Consider the following 18,500-nt stretch of genomic DNA (forward strand, 5'->3'; position numbering starts at 1 on the left):
AACTGCATCTGTCAGTTGAAGTAACTGACTTGGTCAAGTTGTTGTTGACAAGAATAGAAGAAACCTACTTACAGTTACAGTGAAACGAAAATATATTGCTATATATATTGAGCAGCTTGCCGTACATAACATTCCACAACAAAACTCTTGTCCTTTTCACGAACATTCTGTTTGCTGTGATCCTTTCATATTCAAAGAGTTGGACGCAAAGGATTAAACACAAATGATGTTCCTTTATCATCCTTGTCGAAGGGAAGATCTTAAACTTCTTGGATTATCAAGGTAATTTTCATACTCGAATTTTTTGTCGTTATTATATTACAAGCTTGCATAATTTAAACACAAATAAAATTCAATTTTTCACTCTATTTTGATTTAGAACATGTTTTACTATCATATCTACAATCAAGTATGCACTTATTCACACTTTTCACGTTTTATTTTATTAGATACTTTCCAAACTTACCTTTATTTAAGTGATGAATGTGAATAAATATATATATTGGAATGTTTGTTTGTCTGATTTTGTTTTTGGTATGTAATTTCCTTGATCTTGCTCTCAGGTAGATTCTGAGAAATTAAGTATAGGATAACAAACAAAAGTAAAAAACCACGGACACCTGTGATTGTAGTTGAAACTAGTCAAAGTCAGACATTATTCTATTACTTTTCATTTTGAATGAATGCAAACAAACTTGGAGACCAAGTATAGCAACATCATCAAGAAATTCATTATTTTTTGGATCTTATAAAAGGCAAGTGAACTTGATTCACAGACATCAATCAGCAACAATTTATAATACAACATATCCAATTCAGAAGTATTAAGTTTGAGTGCTATTACATATTTCCCTGTTTCAACTTGGTAAAATCATATACCATTAATTTTTTTGCATAAATTCTATATTCCGTGATTGTATTGCAGGCCCAATATGGGTCATAAGGACAAGAAGAATAGCTCGTTTTCCTCGAAAGTTAGATCCTTCGTGGTGTGCATCTTTGGTGGAAATGGGAACACAAGTACAAGTGCAGCACCTGGTGGGCCTGTGGAGATGGGTCATAAGGACAAGGAGAATAGCTCGTTTTTCTCTAAAGTTAGATCCTTAGCAGTGTGCATTTTTGGTGGAAATGTGAAGACAAGTAAAAGTGCAGCACCTGCACCTGGTGGGCCTGCAGCCACCATGGTTGCTGCGTCAAAGCATTTCTCTTCACCACACAAAGTGCGGTTTGGTTAATTTAGTTGTTTACTTCTTGCTGCCATTCAATCATTCATGTTTTTTTGGTTATTGGATAGGTGAATTCTCGTAAATCCCTTCCCTGAAATAATCGAATATGATAATTTTTCATCATTCAATTTGAGTTTGGAGCAAACATTTCAATTGTGTCCATAAAAGAAATGCATTTAAATGGTAAGTTGCAATGTCATTTTAAGCGTGAAAAGTTTGCATTATAATAAATGTATAATTGCATACATAACATCTCAGTTATTCTAACGTTGATGAATTGTCGTTAATTTTAAATGTTTTTAAGTCTTTCGTCTCATATTTTGTTCAATAGAACATAAAAATTTAATAAAAGTAACGTGAGATGTGATTTTAACTTAAAGAGAATTGGTAAAGAAAACTCGTCTAAAATTAAGAAATTAAGAAATTAAAAATTTATAACATGTAACAATAGGTTTTTATCTTTATTTGAATGTTTATCTAATTTATTATTATTATATAAAATTTACTTATAAAAACGTACACACAAACATGGCCGATGCAATATTCTATATGAAAAAACCAATCTCTTCGGCCTTTTTGGTGTTTAAGTAACAAAAACGATGCAGCCTAAATGGGCCCAAAATTGCAAAATACCAGCATCGCTGGGCTCGTTATAATTAATTTTGGCCCTAATTAAAAAGGACGAAAAAGGTCTCAGTCCACATATACAACTTTCGGCAGAATTTTATGTTTTCAAAACAAAAATTATTCAGAGTGAAAATTAACTGTGTAGAAGTACTTTTGTGTTCGTAAAATCTTCACAGATTAAATGAGTTTTTCTTTACTCATTTATTAAGTATGAGATAGGTATTGAGAGTACTTGTGTTTGTGAGTTTCCATATTCATTAACTTATTAAAATGTTCTATGTATAAAAGCAAACTTAATGTTAATTTGGTTATTATATGACACTTGTGATGTGTCTAAACTTAATACCGTGTTATTATTGTTGTAACAAACTAATACGTTATTTTAAATATCTATTAAATCACGACTTTCTATATAAGTTATTCTAAATTAGGTTATTTAAAAGATTCTTTTTTCTCTCTTTTAGTTTTTGTAGTTTCTAATAGATATCTGTGGATAGTAATGAAAATTCTAAATCCATTTTAAATCTGCTTAATGTTATATGTGTGTAGGTATGAGAAACATTTTTACCTACAAATTTAAGTGATTCACTTAACCAGTTAACTCTCAACTAGAGTTAAATAAAATAGTTATGTTTAAATAATAATATTTCTAGAAAAATGTAATATTTTTTAAAGATATAACCGTAAAAACACAAGATTTTAGGAATTAAGACCTTCGAATCATATCTATTAGATACTAACAACTTTTTCTATTTTCTGCCACAACCGAATTTTAAAAACTTGACACACTTAAAATAGGAGTTTCCGATATGTTGATAAGGGAAAAATAAACGGAAAAGCTCTTCAAACTTCGTAATGACAACCTTGACCTGCCATGGAAGCCTTTCAAATATCTTTGTATTATGGGGTATAGTATGAACATTAACTTCTTACATTGTTATAGAAAAGAATAAATTTTATCTTTGAGTATTGTGTTTAGTTGTATTATCAATAAAATAAATATTTTCATTATTACAAAAAATATAAATATTAATTTGAGTTGGAATAACTGAAACTACATTCAAATATGTTTTTATAACATAATTTAATTTTTAAAATTTAAATTCATTAAAATTATCTTTAGATTGAGATAAAGGATGCATCCTAGTAACACTTACCATGATATAAGTTAGTTATAATTAGGTAAATACTAGCAAGTGTTGATCTAATTAAGAAATTGAAAAAAAAAATTCTTATGAATAAATATTATTGATGTAATTTTTATACTTTTTAATACGTTTAAATTTAGTTTTCAATATTGTTTTAATTTAATTTATTGTACTCTTATAATTATTACGATTTAGGGAAAGAAAAAAATGATTAAGAAAGAAAGGAGAAAACGAAAGGAGTTTGTTGCCAAATGAAGAAGGCTCACGAGACACGCATGGGGTCAGCCACATGCTATCCTTCCTTATTCTCTCTCCGGGAGTGACTCGTGTCCTTTGCCGGAGACACTCACTGCCACTTCAACGCCGGCGTCGAACCCTTTGCAAATCTCAACAAAATCCTCAACCTTCTAAAGGTTCACACCCCAATTTCCACTTCTTCTCTTTGTTCTCTATTTCCCATCTGGGTATTCCTGTTTCCCTCAACGTTCGCTTTTTTTTTTTTTGATTCAGTGATACCCTTTTGCTTAGAACAATGAAAGCAGCGAAAGGGAACCAGGAAGAGGAAGAGTACGAGGAGGAAGACTTCGGTTCTTCTAAGAAACAGGGTCCTTCTTCTGCGCCTAATACCAACAAAGGTACCCCTTTTTTTGGTTTTTTTTTTTATCTTTTAATTTTTGAAAAACATGCTTATATGTCATTCTTACGTTATTGTTAGATCCAATTGTTGGGCGTTTGTTTGTATTGTTCTAGGTTGTGCGAATGCTTTCTGGTTTCCTATTCTTTTTAGTTTTTTTAGTGTTTTGGATTGTGTTAAATTAAATCCACTGTTATGTGCGTTTTTTTAAAAATATTTTTGTGGAAATATCTTGAATTTGGTGAATTTAAATAATTGGGGTAAAGTTTTTCTTACGTATGAAGTTTAGGGTCGGATTCATTTACGATCTAAAGTTCAAGTTTGAATGAATTTGGAGTTCTTACGTTGGGGGTTATGGTTAAAACAGATGCAAAAGCTATTGACAAGGCTAGTGCAATAAGATCGAAACATTCTGTGACTGAGCAGCGAAGAAGGAGCAAGATAAATGAGAGGTATGTGCAACTCAGGTTGATAAGACTAGGGCTGTTGTACATCGAGTTTTCTAGTATAAGTTGCTAAAAGATAAACTGAAAACCTAAGTTATAGCTTATTATTGGCCCTGGATGATTTAAAATTGAATGAAATTGTTGATATCCTTAAGCACAGTTCTTTAAAAGGTGAATAGATTTGTCAGCAATTTTACAATACTTGGATTTCTTCGCTTCATTGCTTCAGTTTATTTTGTGTTTTAACTCGTGCTGCAGAATTGGTTTTAATCTTTTTAGGAGTTTGTTGAGGTGTTATTCACGTTTGAATAAGATTCATGTTAATAATTGTTAAAGGATACTTAAATAATGTGTTGTGAAGAGTGTTAAAATCTTGAAAATCAAGTTTATAATGGATTTTTAGAAGTCCTATAATTTTTTTAAATAATGTGGAGACCTTGAAATTTTAGCGCTTCCAGTCAGAGTATTGATAATTTGTTCACTAAGCTGGAGATTGATGATTGGTAACCCTTTCCTTCAGATTCCAGATATTGAGGGATCTCATACCTCATAGTGATCAAAAGAGGGACACGGCATCATTTTTATTAGAGGTATTTTTTGTAACGTCAGAAATAATTATATTTTTGTTGTTTAAATTAGCTGATAATATATCTAAGAACCTGTTGATTTATTTATTTTTACTTTGCAGGTGATTGAGTATGTTCAATACTTACAGGAGAAGGTGCAAAAATATGAAGGCTCATATCAAGGTTGGGGTCAAGAGCCCTCGAAGTTGATGCCATGGGTAAATAGAAAAACCATAATGTTTTGGGATGCAAATCCCCTATTGAATATAATATTGGTTAGACAAAAAAAATAAAAATAAAAATGAAACACTTGTTTAGCTTGCAAAAATGATGACGTGAAGTTTGGCAAATACATTGTGTCCAATTGCAAATCCATTGAACATGTGAGCACCTGGATGAAATCAAGAAAATTAATAGAATTGGGAGTGAAGTAGAAAATCAACATTAACTTTATTTTTAATTACTTGTTCATTATGTGTGTGTCAATTGCAATCTGAATTTCTATTTTTCATATACTATTTGCCAACTTGGTCACAATGATTTGATTTATACTTTTCTTGTAGTGTTTTATTGTAAAAGGTTCCACTTCTGTTATTGGGTTGTTTAAGTCTTCAACTTATTTATGTACGTAATGGATAATATAGAGTAATACATATGGTGATGGAATCAGTTCAGTGGCTAATTATTTATTTATTTTTTTGTTTTAGCTTATTTACCTATTGTAATGATACAGAGAAATAGTCATTGGCGTGTCCAAAGCTTTGTTGGTCAACCTCCAGCTATAAAGAATGGTTCAGGTCCAGTTTCACCTTTTCCTGGAAAGTTTGAGGAAAGCAATGTTAGTATCACTCCAACCATGCTTGGTGGCACTCAGAATACAATAGATCCTGATCAGAGCAGGGATATTGTCAACAAAACAGCAGAGAGACAACCTGATTTAGCAAGCAAAGGAATATCTCTGCCCTTGGCTATGCTTTCAAATATGTCTGTTCCTGTCAGAAGTGATGGTGCACTTGCACATCCTCTTCAAGGAACTGTTTCTGATGCACAATCAACTGAATGCCCAACAACTAGTGAACCACAGAACCCGCAGGACGAACTCACAGTTGAAGGAGGGACAATTAGCATCTCAAGTGTTTACTCCCAAGGGTGGGTGATTGCTTAACATTTTTTACTATTATTATAATTATTATTAGTATTGGTATTATTATTATTATTATTTAAGATTGTATGGCTTTATTGATATAGATGTTTGGTTCACTTATTTTATTTTTAAGGGACTTTCTTGTTGTTATGATTTCAAAAATCTAGTCACGCCAAGTTTTTTCTTTTGAATTTGTCTATTTTTAATCTGCTAGTCATTGTTTGAGTTATAATCTAATGCTGGTCAATATTACATTTTCAGAAAGATCTAATAATGTTATGGTGTTTGACATTTTCAAGGTGCATGTGTTGATTTTATGTCTCCTGTTTGTGATATTTTGTTCTGTTGTACACAACTACGGAGATGAGAACCTAAGCTGGGGCTTTGTTTGTCTTGGTTGTACACAACTATGTCTTGGAAAGCACTAGGTCTTATAAAGCCCAATCTAGAATCCCATACTTCCAATGTGGGACCTCAAGTCCCATACCTTGCAATTGGATCCTAATTGAGTGATTACCATATTGATTGGTTTTGGTTTTTTGAAGGGGGAAAAAAAAAAGAAAAGAAGAAAGGCAGCATTCTAGAACCATTGTATTTGATTTTGGGGGAACATTTGTTGTCCCAATTTTTATGTCACTTAACGGATGGTGAATTTACTTGCTTGGTTACTGTATTGTGTAGGTTGCGCATCACTAATTCATGGTATGCATCAACAAAATGTTGAACAGCTAGGGAGCACTTACTTTCTCTCTCTCTCTTTTCCCCTGTTTTTAAAATGTCAAATGTGGTTGATGTGCTGAAACCATCAGTTATTTCAGGTTATAAGAACTCAAATACCTTGGCATTTGCATAAATTGATGATCATTGTTGCCAATTTCCATGGTGTTGCTTGTAGCATTATAATTATAAAGACTTTTAATGGTCTTTGATTAAATGAGTATAAGCTAGAGTTTATGAATTTGATGCTATTACTCCTGTTCACTTACAGTAGCACCATTTGGACCCTTTAGATGCTTCTTCAAAATGGCTTTAGGTGTCTATTTGCCAATGTCAATTGGAATAATGCTGTAGCCCTTTTTTGTTTAAAGTCTCTGTGTCAGCTTTAATGACCATTGTAAAAATCATTTGAATAACAGGTTGTTGAATAATTTATCTCAAGCATTACAAAGTGCTGGTTTAGATCTGTCACAGGCTAGTATATCAGTTCAGATTAATCTAGGGAAACGGGCAAACAAAGGACCAAGTTGTGGGACCTCTTCTCCCAAGGTATATTATAATGACATGTTGCCTTCATTAATGCTTTTGTCTTTTTATTGCAAGAGGTCTAAAAGTTTGAGACACAATTAGGGTGTATAGGAATGCTGCAAAAAGGAATATCATAATTTATCCTGGCCATTTTAATAAAATAATTTGGACCGACACTTTATGTCAAACAAGATTCTGTTCTATAATCACTCTTGTATTTTTGTTTATTACTATAAATATATGCCCTCCGCTAATTGTTGAAACACGGATTCATTCTATGTCTCCAGTGGGCTCACTGCCCATTGGTTAACATTTGTTTTTCCAAAACAATGTCTCTTCTTTTGGTTTTTGACCTCTTCTTGTTTCTATTTGCCTCTGTTCTTGTTGGTGACATTTCCAACCAGCAACCCCTTGGATCTGGGTCGTTGTCTTGCGCCCAGCTAGTCGGTTGGATCCATCCCCATTAGAGGTCAGACGCATGGTCGTGAGCACTTCCTTTGCTCTGCCATGCTTCGCAACATGTCTGGCTAGTTTTTTGACAACTCCTTGGATTTTCGGCTAATAGTTGAAAACTAGCATTTTAAAAAATGTTAGTTAGAAGTGTTTAAAAAAACATTAACAATTGCTTATTTTAACTACTTTTTATAAAAGGGTCCTTTTGTTAAACAAGCTTTTCAGCTAATAAAATAAGTTGAAAAGCCTTCCCAGACATGCTTCAAGGTTATCAATTAATTTCTGCTATGCTCAGTATATCATAGGAGCATTAGATATTTAAATAACTAAACAATGTTAAGACTTAAGAGTATTCATATTTAAAATAAAAATAGTTTATTTGATGGTATGCTTTTCAATGATCAATTTGAAGTTTCAATGATTTACAAGTCCAAAATGTGCAAAACTTCAAATACACAAGAGGTATACAGATCCTCTTTTATAATATATATACATGCTTGGGTGCTGAACTATGTATCGCAGTGATTGCATTTTCCTTTCAGGCTAATTCTGTTTTTCCCCTTTATTTGTGTAATGCAGAATCATGATAACCTTCCTTCAAGCAATCAAACCATTGCACATTTTAGAGATGCATGCAGTGAAGACTCAGATCAAGCACAAAAGCGAATGAAAACATACAAGTGACTTATATGGCCTTTTTCATGGACATTCACTTGGCATCCAGATTTCTCATGACTTGTTCCTGGGGCACCATATTCCTTGTGGTTACTGTACATCCTTTCCCATTTGTTTGACCTTTGATTGTCATTTTAAAACTATAAGAACTTTGTAACACATGCATTATTCGTGGAGATGTTGAGGCTTCTGCAGTAGTGGGCATGTAATCTATTTTGCTTGTATGATACATAATATAATTTAGTATTATTTAGCTTTTGATTGGCAATTTTATGATATAAATGGTTATTTTGATTGTATTTGGCTAAGCTTTGAAAAAGGAATTGATATATCTTTTTAGTTTTTTCTCCCTATAATTATTCTTTCAAGCTTATTAAACACAAACTACTTTTCTTTTGGAATTTTTTGCTTTTATCTTAAAAAATTTGTCGAATTATGGTTTTTTTTTTTCTAAATGTTTTATTTTTAATGAAAAAGACTTGTTAATGAAAAAGCAGAGACTCAACTTGTGGGGTAAGAATGAGTATATTTGCACCTTTTAGACCTCATCAAATGGGGGTCTCATGCATTGGATTTGGACCGCACTTTAGATATCCTGGGCAGCATAATATTCATGATCTGTTTATAAAAGGTTATCTTTTAGGTGCTGTGATGCCATAAATGATAAACGTCTAGTTTTACTTGAATTTTATACAACAGTACGACTATATCGGTACATTATCATGCTAATGGCTATAAGGATGGGGTTAGGCATGCCCCACCCAACTAAGCATAAGGTAAGTATACTCTTTGATTTGAGGCCTCAAAATATTATGAACAAAAAGAAACTTTTAAAAATATTATTAGATATTAATATGATTTATTTAATCAAAACTATTATTAAATAGCATATCAATAATATTAAGAGTAAATATTTTTCTCTTAAAAGGAATAAGTTCATCTTGCCATGACATATCTCTCTTCTAATTATTTTATCTCGGTTGATTTTCATAATTTTATGAATAATCTTAAATAAAATGTGTATATTTTATTATTTAATATTATGAACATTGAAATTGATTAAGACTAGTTTTTTTCAAGCTATGCGCGAAGTAATAAAATTAAAACTTTTGTAACAGTAAATAACATTAATTGATATAAAATTAATCTTATTTAACACATTTTAATATATAAATTATATAATATTTATTTCTTAAAGTTTTATTTCTAACAATAAACAAATAAACAAATGAGGCTTCCAACTAATCAATGTAACTAAAATATCATTTTTAACAAAAATAAAAATAAAAAATCAACAGAAGTACAAACAAGAAATTATATTATGATGTTAAAAACATAATTATTATGCCAGAATAATTGAATTTAATTTCATATCTATTACATAATATGCAATCGATTTCACTTTACTGAAACCTTGCATGGTCATAATCCATTAGAAAAATAAACTGATTCAATATATTTGATAAATATGTTAGCGAATCTTTTTCCACTCTGGTTCCATACCATCATGAAGTAGAGCATAAAATCTTTAGGCTGCAATGCTAAGTTATGGTCCATCAACTGTTGAAGCACTCTTGTGGGTTTGTGTAGAAATAGTCCTCTTCCTTGGGTTTTTCTGGCACCACTGTTCTTGTTGTTGGCTTCCCTACACGATCTGCATGAGCTACCTTCACTGATGTCGAGAACTGATTCGAGTTTATTGTCCCATTTTTGCACTGGTCTATCAGTTCGACCAGAAGCTTTCTGTCTAAAAGAATTGTCTTCTTGAATCCCAAGTACCTAAAAGCATTTAATTTTTATACATTATCAATTTTATTCTATTTTTTTACAATATCAACCAAATCCATATATTGCACTGGATATGACAGTTAAAGTAATTATTATAAAATAAATGTAGTTTAAAAAAATTTAAAAATTAAAGTGAGATTTTTGTAAAGTTGTTATAAGTATTCGACACTTGTAATTTAAGGAATTAAATATGTATTTACTTATTTTCAATTATACCACAATCCATTATTAGATGACATGATAAAAAAAACCTTTACACTGTTAATATATTTTAATTAAAATTTAAAATTAATCTACATATGGTCAAGAGCATGCTAATCATTTAGTTCTGAGGGTTCAAATAATGTCTCCTTCTTAACCTATTGGGTTAATGTTGATAACTAAGTGATCATTTTTGTTTACTTAGAAGAAATTGTTAACTGAAGTTCTGAAAAGGTTCTGTTTACTAACCAAGTTTGGGAAAGCTTCTTTGAGACTTGCCATTCTTTTCTCTGATTTGTATATATCCCCAGAAGCAATATAAATATGAATATTTTGATCAATTCCCAGAGCACGCAGTGCTAGAGTAGTTTCCTCAGGAGTCAATGGGCAATGACCATCTCTCCTTTTCTTCTCAGAATTTATTTCTTTCTCTTTCCACCATGGATAAGCATATCTAAATAAATTTAAAGATCAAACAAAGATTTTAGATTGCTATATTTATGAGGAATGCACTTTTCACAATACTTGCATATGTAGAGAAGTAATGATAATTTCTATTTCACACTCCTTTTTTTTACATTTGCTGCTTTACACCCCTCGTTTTTTATTTGCATGTGAAATGCTTTTTATGATAAAATATACATATCGACCAAATAATTCTTTCCAATGTAAGGGGGTGTTAGGCAGTGTAGAAGTGTGATGTGCAAAACTATACACATGGAGAAAAAACTTTTTAAGTCTAGTTAAATTTTAGGTGGATATTTAGTGTCTGTTTGATTTTTCGTTTAAAAGTGCACTTTTTGACAAAAAAAATGTTGTACTTTTTAATAAAATTTTATTACCTATTTGATTTTTGAAACATATCTTAGCATGATCAACAGTTTAATAAAATTAATCTATCGAAATTAATTCTACATAAATTTAAAACCCCCCGTAGTGTACTTGAAATGGTTGAAGAATGAATAAGTTGTTTACCTCATTCTTGTAAACTCATCAAGCTCTTCTTCATTGCATCCTTCGTTGCAACCAGAGAAAGCTATCATGTCCATTTCATATCTAAGATGAAACGACAAAAAGGACCCTTTTTCCTTAAGAATCCTAACAATTTTATTGGCCAATTCCTCAATTGGAGGAACAAATCTCAAATTTTATAAAATAGATAATCATGTAAGCATTATATTGGAACGTAACATCATACGTGGAATTTTTTTTATATAATTTTAAGGACCAAATTAATAAATATTTAAAATTTAAAAATTCAAATGGTCAATTTTTTTTTTATTATTTTAGGAACTAAAGTAATGAATGCATATGATTTCAACAATTAAATTGGCCGATTTCTCATAGAAACTTTTTATTTCTTTTCATAACTTTAAAAACTAAATGTGTCAGAACTAGAATAATATATTATTTCAATAATTCCATATGTCTAAAGATAATGTCATGCTCATACGTGTGATTATGTTTAAGTGTAACATTAGCATGTTAAACGGAAGGACTGGTAATCTAACATGGTTATTTGTCTTTTTTGATATTTTATATGGTTAATATTTGTGGTCGCCATTTGCGAAAGACGTAAAGATAAAGTGTTCAGTGATTTACATTGCACCCCACTAAATTGAATATTTTTTTAAAGATGAATACGGGTATTTACTAAAATAAATAAATAAATAATATGTGTACTGCTATGTGACGAGAGGAATAATCATTAAAAATGTTTTATTTTCTTTTGGGCCTTGGTCATATATTTCAACCGATGTGAAATCTTGGCATTTAGGAACACCTTGTAGTTATTTTAGCCTGAAGAGAAAGAATATAAGAAGCTTTACTCAATATAACGTAAAAAAGGAGAAAAGAAAAAGAGTTCTAAAAAATTAGGAATTAAACTTATTTACTCTTCATGTGGAAGAGCTAACAAATTTTCCAAAATTTGCTCGTGGGCATTTTAGAGTGCTAATGTTGCACGCAATAAGGCGTGAATAAACGGTAACATCACGTAAGTCTCTACATTGCTCTGCCTCTGCAAACAGCAAAGCTTGCGAACTCAGCAGACACCAAATTGGCTATCTTCTCAATTCTCATCTTGTTTATGGTGTGCAGCTAATCCAACTATTTATCAAGGAAAAGCAATGAAAAATAGAACAAGAGTCGACTAATAGGGTGTGAAAATATTTACTTTGAAAGAACGATACTGGAGAGAGCTCAGTGACATACATACCTACATATAGATAACAGCTGCTCAAACACATTAGCGTCTCTGGAGCCTAGATATTGACAGCGCAATAGGACGACAGAATGTTTTCCTTTACCCAAATGAAAGTCTTCCACTGATATAAAATAACCTTCCAACAGCAGGCCTAATAAATTCATTCATTTAAAGTTCCAAAAGCTTTCATGAGGAAAGCATACTCATATGCTGTCTCGTCGCATTGAGCGTAGCGACCGCCTTCACCAAAATGCCCTCCTATCATACTTGTTTTCATGATGACGGTACAAGAACAATGAGGGCAGGTACTATCTCGTACTTTTGCAACCCACTTAGCACCTTCCCAAACTCCAACCCTGAGAATGAAAGTCAAATGCTAACATCAACATTTTTTACACCATTAAAAGTTGCGAAATGCATAATTAGGAGGTAATATGCACACACACACATATTTATATATAGCAAGATTGAGATTGCCTTGAATCATTAACTGCTGCTGTAACCAAAACAGAAGGAAAGCAACTGCCTTGAGGAATGTTGTCATAAGGAGAATAACTAAAAATAGAATCAAAATTTGACTGTATTTGAGGATTTCCAAATTCTTCATAATCCAAAACTGTGAGGGGCAGACTGGGATCCAACAATGTGTTGCAAACATCAAGAAATGGTACCTGATATATACAACCATACAATCAGAGGGGAAAACTAAAAAAAATTGAAAAAGTATAAAAAATATTTGATAAAACTCATCCTTGCTAAATGAAAGAAGGTGAATCTATTTAATTATTTAAATACAAACTTTTCCCTTTAAAATTGATGCAATAAATTTTATCTAGACAGTAGAGATGTGATGCTTATCAAAGAACTTATATTTTAAATATCCAAAATCTTTTCTTCCCGTGCATCATCTCTGAAAAGCTATCGTTCACATTAATGTAACAATTACAATTCAATAAAATTTACCTTCAATATGGCAGCACGAAAGAGTTTTGGACACATATTCATAGCTGCACCAACCAGAAGGCTGCCTGCACTCCATCCAATAGCACCAAGCAAATCACTCTGAACATAACCCTCATTAACCAGGTAATTGCCACAAGATACAAAGTCAAATATTGAATTGTGTTTGTTTAATCCCCTCCCAGATTTGTGCCATGAAGGACCACCACCACCACCGCCTCTGGTGTAACACAGGTTGCCACATAAAAGAAAATACATATATAAATATTTAAAAATCATTATTAAAACTTCCCATTTGTCACAATCAAGTGGCCATATAACAAAACGCACAATTCAAAACATTAAATTTTAATCTCAACTCAAATATGTATCATAGAAAACCAGCCCATGTCATATATGAAATACCTAAAAGAAAACTATCAACTGTAGAGATAAATGTAAAGCAACCAACCTTACTTCAGCAAATGCCATTACCCAACCACGGTCCAGTAAACTCAGGCGATTTGAACACCAGCTCTTATCCAGATCTTCTCCATATGCTCCATAGCCTACTAAAAGTCCAGGGGATTGACCCTTCTTCCAGGATTCTCTAGAGTACACAATGGTTAGTGGAACCCTTACACCATCATGGGAAATAACTTCCTCCCTATGACAACAGTATACTTGAGAAAAGTCCTTCCATCTCTGCGAATCAAAACTCATGACACACTTTTTCTTATCACTACACACCTCTTGAATTTCATTCTTATTTAGCTCAAAAGCCGGGGTGCATGATTGACCAGCAGAATCACAGTTCACTTCCTCTTGATGCACAATTGAATATGTATGTCTTGATATGTCATAGTCCACAATTAAATCTGGCATCTGTTCATGCACCCAAACCCCACAAAGGGAAAGAAGTTTAATATAGGAGTTTTAAAAGTAAAAGCAGCTAGATATAATACTTCAACAAATATGTACTCCAATAAAATAAACAGTAAACACATTTCATAAATTGTATACAAAAAATTAAATAAAATAAAAATGTCAAAGAAAATTGTCCTCCTTTCTGCAAATTTGAGGGACAACAATTTTCAAAGTAGTTTGGCTTAATATTAGCTTTTGGATTGGAAGAATAGTCTCAATATTTTCACATATTACAGGCTAAAGTATAACATTGAAAAAGGAATTTTGTGTATAATTCAAAATATAAATTTCAAATCATGTCTCTAAATGGAGCACTTTCTATGGTGAAATATGCAAAGCAAAATAATAAACTGAAATCCAAATACATGTATTATTAAATTTTAGAAGAATGTGAATTCTCTGACACATGTATTCAGTGCCGTCCCCAGAGCACCCAAAAAAGTTCAATATTAATAGAACTATTAATTACAAAATCAAGCACATTCATATTTAATGATCAGGTGAATTAAGCAAATCACCATTGAATCTACAACTGTGTATTGCATTCATAATTATTAGTACTCATACCACAGGTGATGAAAGCACCACACGGTAAACCGTATTGAGGAAGTCATGATTGGAACCAGGACTGACACTGCATGTATTTGATGGCAGAGGAAAGTACCACGGTTTCAGGTCTTGAATATATACTTGCTGCAACAAATGAATTCAAGATGAGGTCAAACAAATGTTAACACAGGCAAGTTTTATATTGGAATAACAGTTTATTTATGTTTGATCTTAATGAAGCTTTATGTTCAAAATAACCACAAAGGTATATGCTGCAGAGTCAAACTAGAGAACAAATATAATAACATAAACCTTTCTATTCAGTGGTAAAAACAAATGTTAATGAAGTTGCAATTCATATATACCTTGAAATTGTGTTCTGTAGGAAAGTTCAACGAACATAACAGAGGAAGGCCTTTCTTATTGAGGAAAAGAACCAAATGTCCATTAAACATGTCCATATCATATAGGCTTGTATCTTTATCGGGAAGGATGATATTCTGAAGGAAAACATAAGCAGACCAAAGAGGAGTTAGAGACACAATAGCATGCACACATGCACAGAACAAAATCAAGAAGTATTAAGCTTATTGCAAAACCTGCAATTTAGCTGACTCTATATCTTCAACATGGCATCTAACCAGGTAATAACCTTCACCAGACCATTGGCCAGCAGGAATAGGAGCATTTGTAAGAATATAAAATAAACCAGAGTGATGTTCCACAAAATACTGCACACCAGAGGTACGTTTACATATCTTTTGCAAACCATTTGATGGATTGACCGAATCTATAACATAAACCTGTGATAATCATCAACATCAACATATCACTACAAAAGAATAATCTCATTATATATTCATAAAGTAAGACACATAAATCCCTTCCTCGGATGATGTTCTTGAGTTTGAATTCACAGTTATGAACTTGCCGTCTTTTGTGCTTGTTATGTCCACACAAAAACTAGAATTGCTTTCAGTAAATATTGGATGATCATCCACATGATCATATCCAAGTTTTCTGCAGAGAACCCTGCCACAATATCATATGACAGTTAGGATACCATATTAAGTTAAACCAATTCATTTTCCCAGTAACAAATAACTAACAAAAAGAAAGTCCAATTATCATAGTTTGCCTGTAAGGTCGCTGATGTTCATCTGACAGAGTATAAAACAGAGAACTTGCATCTTGAGCCCAAGCCAAGCTAACAGCACCATCAAATTCTGATCTTGGGTCTATTAATCCACTTCTGAGGTCTTTTACCTGTAGCATGAATCGTTCCCCACCAGAAATATCAACTGTGTATGCAAGGTAGTTGTGATCCGGCGAAACTCTGCATGTTCCAACATTGACGTACCCTGCAATATTGACTATATCGTCAACAATCACCAACACAAGAGTAATAAAATTGAATTTCAAGCAGAATATAACATTTAAACAACTTGAGTACAAACTATCCCTTGAAGGCTGGCCAAAGGTCCAAACTGTGAACCTTTAAAATTTAAGAGAAACAAGATTAATAACTAAACACATCAGCTTCCATTTTGATTAATTACATAACATTTCAGGAACAATGCTGGGTGTAGTAAAATGGTACTTGACTACTTTAAGAACTGACAGAGTAAGGATGCCACATTCCTTACAGATATGGATCTTCTAATACCAGCTCCTGTTAAAGATTGAAAAATGTCTATACTCCAGAGATTCCTTACCCCCACTATTATCACCAATTTTGAAAAGGAATGAAAATACAGAATGAAAGTGGTGAAGCTAGAAAACACATACCATATTTCTCTGCAAGTTCATTCCAGTCAAGTAAAATCTCCTCCCTTTTTGATCCTGCCATTCCATAGTGAAGAAGAGAAGTCTTCAGCCAACCAATTCTCTCCATTTCCAGTCTCCTGCACAGTACAGGATATTCCTTTCCCTCTGGAATGTACTGGTAATACAGCCTGATCAAGAGAAGGTAAAAAAGGCAATCAATTAAACTCAAAAGTGCCAAAGTGCAAAGAAATGGCATATTGCTATTGTTAGTTTCTCACTTTCTCACTCCACCAACAACAGTACAATAGTTGGATTTATATTTAGTTCTACATTATCTATTCTTAGTAATTACCATAATACACAAAAATTTTAGCCTGCAGTATGCCAGTACCCAAGTCTTTGCACCTGAAGCCATGCATGTGTGTATACATATCAGGTGAAAGGAGCTAATCTTGAAAAATAAAAGTATACATCAATGGGCCGGATTAGGTATAAGTAAAATCAATTCCAACTGTCCATGTATAGTTAAATGATCAAAATTAGTTCTTCTGACTCTCCTCACTCTCCTCTCACATAGTAGACTTTTATCCTAAACAAGAGTACAATGCAAATACCATTTACCAATATAACACAAACAAAAATGGGATACCAATGGTCTCATCCTAGGCAACAATAACAACAATAACAATTAAACCTTATCTCCCTAAACAAAGCCAGTTAGATGGATCTCACAATGCCACATGGTAAATAAAACCAATCGTAAGACCAACTGTAACGGCACTTCTACACAGTTCCTAACATCATTACTAAACTATTTCCATTTTTATTATTTTTTAGTAACTCACTAAAAAATATCATTTTAGTCCTGAAATTACAAAAAACTTCTTTCAGTCCTTTTTTTTTCTAATTTCAAAGAGTAAAATAAAACGACTGTAATTAGTAACAACAGGACTAAAATAACTATCGTTTGATAACTTTAGAAACTAAAATAACACTATTATAATTTCGGGAATTAAATTAACTTATCTTCATAACTTCTGAGAGTGATACTCTTTATTTTTTACATAAGAGAAACTAAAAAGAAAAAGGATAAACCAGGGTCCCCAACGCTCAGGGGGAGTGGAAACGGTGACGGCTAAACGGGCTTTCATCTCTGAGGAGAGAAGGGAACGGAGGTTGTGTGTGTCTGCCATGAAGGCATCGGCATAATCGTTTTCGCGATTCAAATGCTCCAACAGTTGCGGATCCTCCGTGTTCGACATCCAATGATAAGGGTCCTGCCACGTCATCCCGTTAACCGACACCGTGAAAGGCACCTTCTTCGCCGACGGTGGAGCTCGCGGCGGCGGCGCCGAAGGTAGGCCTCGCCGCCGGCACACAGAAGAGGTGACGGTGCTCCATGACCTGGTGAGCGTAGTGTTGGAGTGTCGAAGACGAACGAGGGTGCGGAATGCCATGAAAAATTACTCATTCAAACTCCGGTTATTGAGCCATTTTAACTCTCCTAAATAAAAAAAATAAAAAAATTTGATCTCTGTCTTTAAAACTGAATTGATACACTTAAAAATAATAATAATTTTTTATTAAAAGGTATTTACCATATTTTTGTAATTTTAATATGATAAATATACTTTTAATAAAAATTCAGTATTTTTAGGTGTATAAATCCAATTCCAAAAATGAATTTAACAAAAATATAACAATAATTATATTATCAATGCTAACTTGTGGTAGTCCTAGTACTACTAATATTTATAATATCATTTATTTGTTTGCTTAAGAAAAATCAAATATGTTAACTTTATAACCAAACTTAACACTTTTAGGTAGTAGTCGTCAAGACATGTTTATATTAATTTGTTGTCGAAGGAAGGTATTAGTCAGCTGTTATTCCTACGAATGGTGGAAGCGTTATTGAAGATACCAAACAGTTTCAAGCACAATAAGTTGTGCTAGTGA

At 32.5% G+C, this 18,500-nt stretch overlaps 2 protein-coding genes across 4 annotated transcripts; one reads left to right on the forward strand and one right to left on the reverse strand.

Annotated features, from left to right (window-relative positions):
* The first annotated feature begins 3,210 nt into the window (after positions 1 to 3,210).
* LOC113868892 (transcription factor BIM2) lies at positions 3,211 to 8,477 on the forward strand. Of its 3 annotated transcripts, XR_003505432.1 has the most exons (9): positions 3,239 to 3,414; positions 3,512 to 3,636; positions 4,003 to 4,087; positions 4,602 to 4,671; positions 4,770 to 4,865; positions 5,381 to 5,796; positions 6,473 to 6,609; positions 6,928 to 7,057; positions 8,069 to 8,427. XR_003505432.1 is itself a non-coding variant. In XM_027504869.1 (8 exons), the coding sequence occupies exons 2-8, from the start codon at positions 3,534 to 3,536 to the stop codon at positions 8,171 to 8,173; spliced, it is 1,005 nt and encodes a 334-aa protein (XP_027360670.1). In that variant the 5' UTR covers positions 3,211 to 3,414; positions 3,512 to 3,533; the 3' UTR covers positions 8,174 to 8,477. The 3 variants fall into 3 exon arrangements, 2 of the variants coding, with proteins under 2 accessions (XP_027360670.1, XP_027360671.1); XM_027504869.1 differs by lacking the exon at positions 6,473 to 6,609 and having other exon boundaries at positions 3,211 to 3,414; positions 8,069 to 8,477; XM_027504870.1 differs by lacking the exon at positions 6,473 to 6,609 and having other exon boundaries at positions 3,239 to 3,636; positions 8,069 to 8,409.
* Positions 8,478 to 11,859: 3,382 nt separating this feature from the next.
* Positions 11,860 to 17,998, reverse strand: LOC113870370 (protease 2). Its single transcript, XM_027506964.1, has 12 exons — positions 17,637 to 17,998; positions 16,563 to 16,729; positions 15,913 to 16,135; positions 15,650 to 15,806; positions 15,374 to 15,577; positions 15,140 to 15,274; positions 14,793 to 14,918; positions 13,771 to 14,183; positions 13,323 to 13,539; positions 12,837 to 13,030; positions 12,372 to 12,715; positions 11,860 to 12,262 (listed from the first exon to the last, which is right to left on the reverse strand). Exons 1-11 carry the CDS (start codon positions 17,996 to 17,998, stop codon positions 12,520 to 12,522), a joined length of 2,394 nt encoding a protein of 797 aa, XP_027362765.1. The 3' UTR covers positions 11,860 to 12,262; positions 12,372 to 12,519.
* Positions 17,999 to 18,500: the final 502 nt, after the last annotated feature.

Source organism: Abrus precatorius, unplaced genomic scaffold (genome assembly GCF_003935025.1).
Source record: "Abrus precatorius isolate BTA unplaced genomic scaffold, Abrus_2018 Scaffold6, whole genome shotgun sequence".
NCBI classification, from domain to species: domain Eukaryota; kingdom Viridiplantae; phylum Streptophyta; class Magnoliopsida; order Fabales; family Fabaceae; genus Abrus; species Abrus precatorius.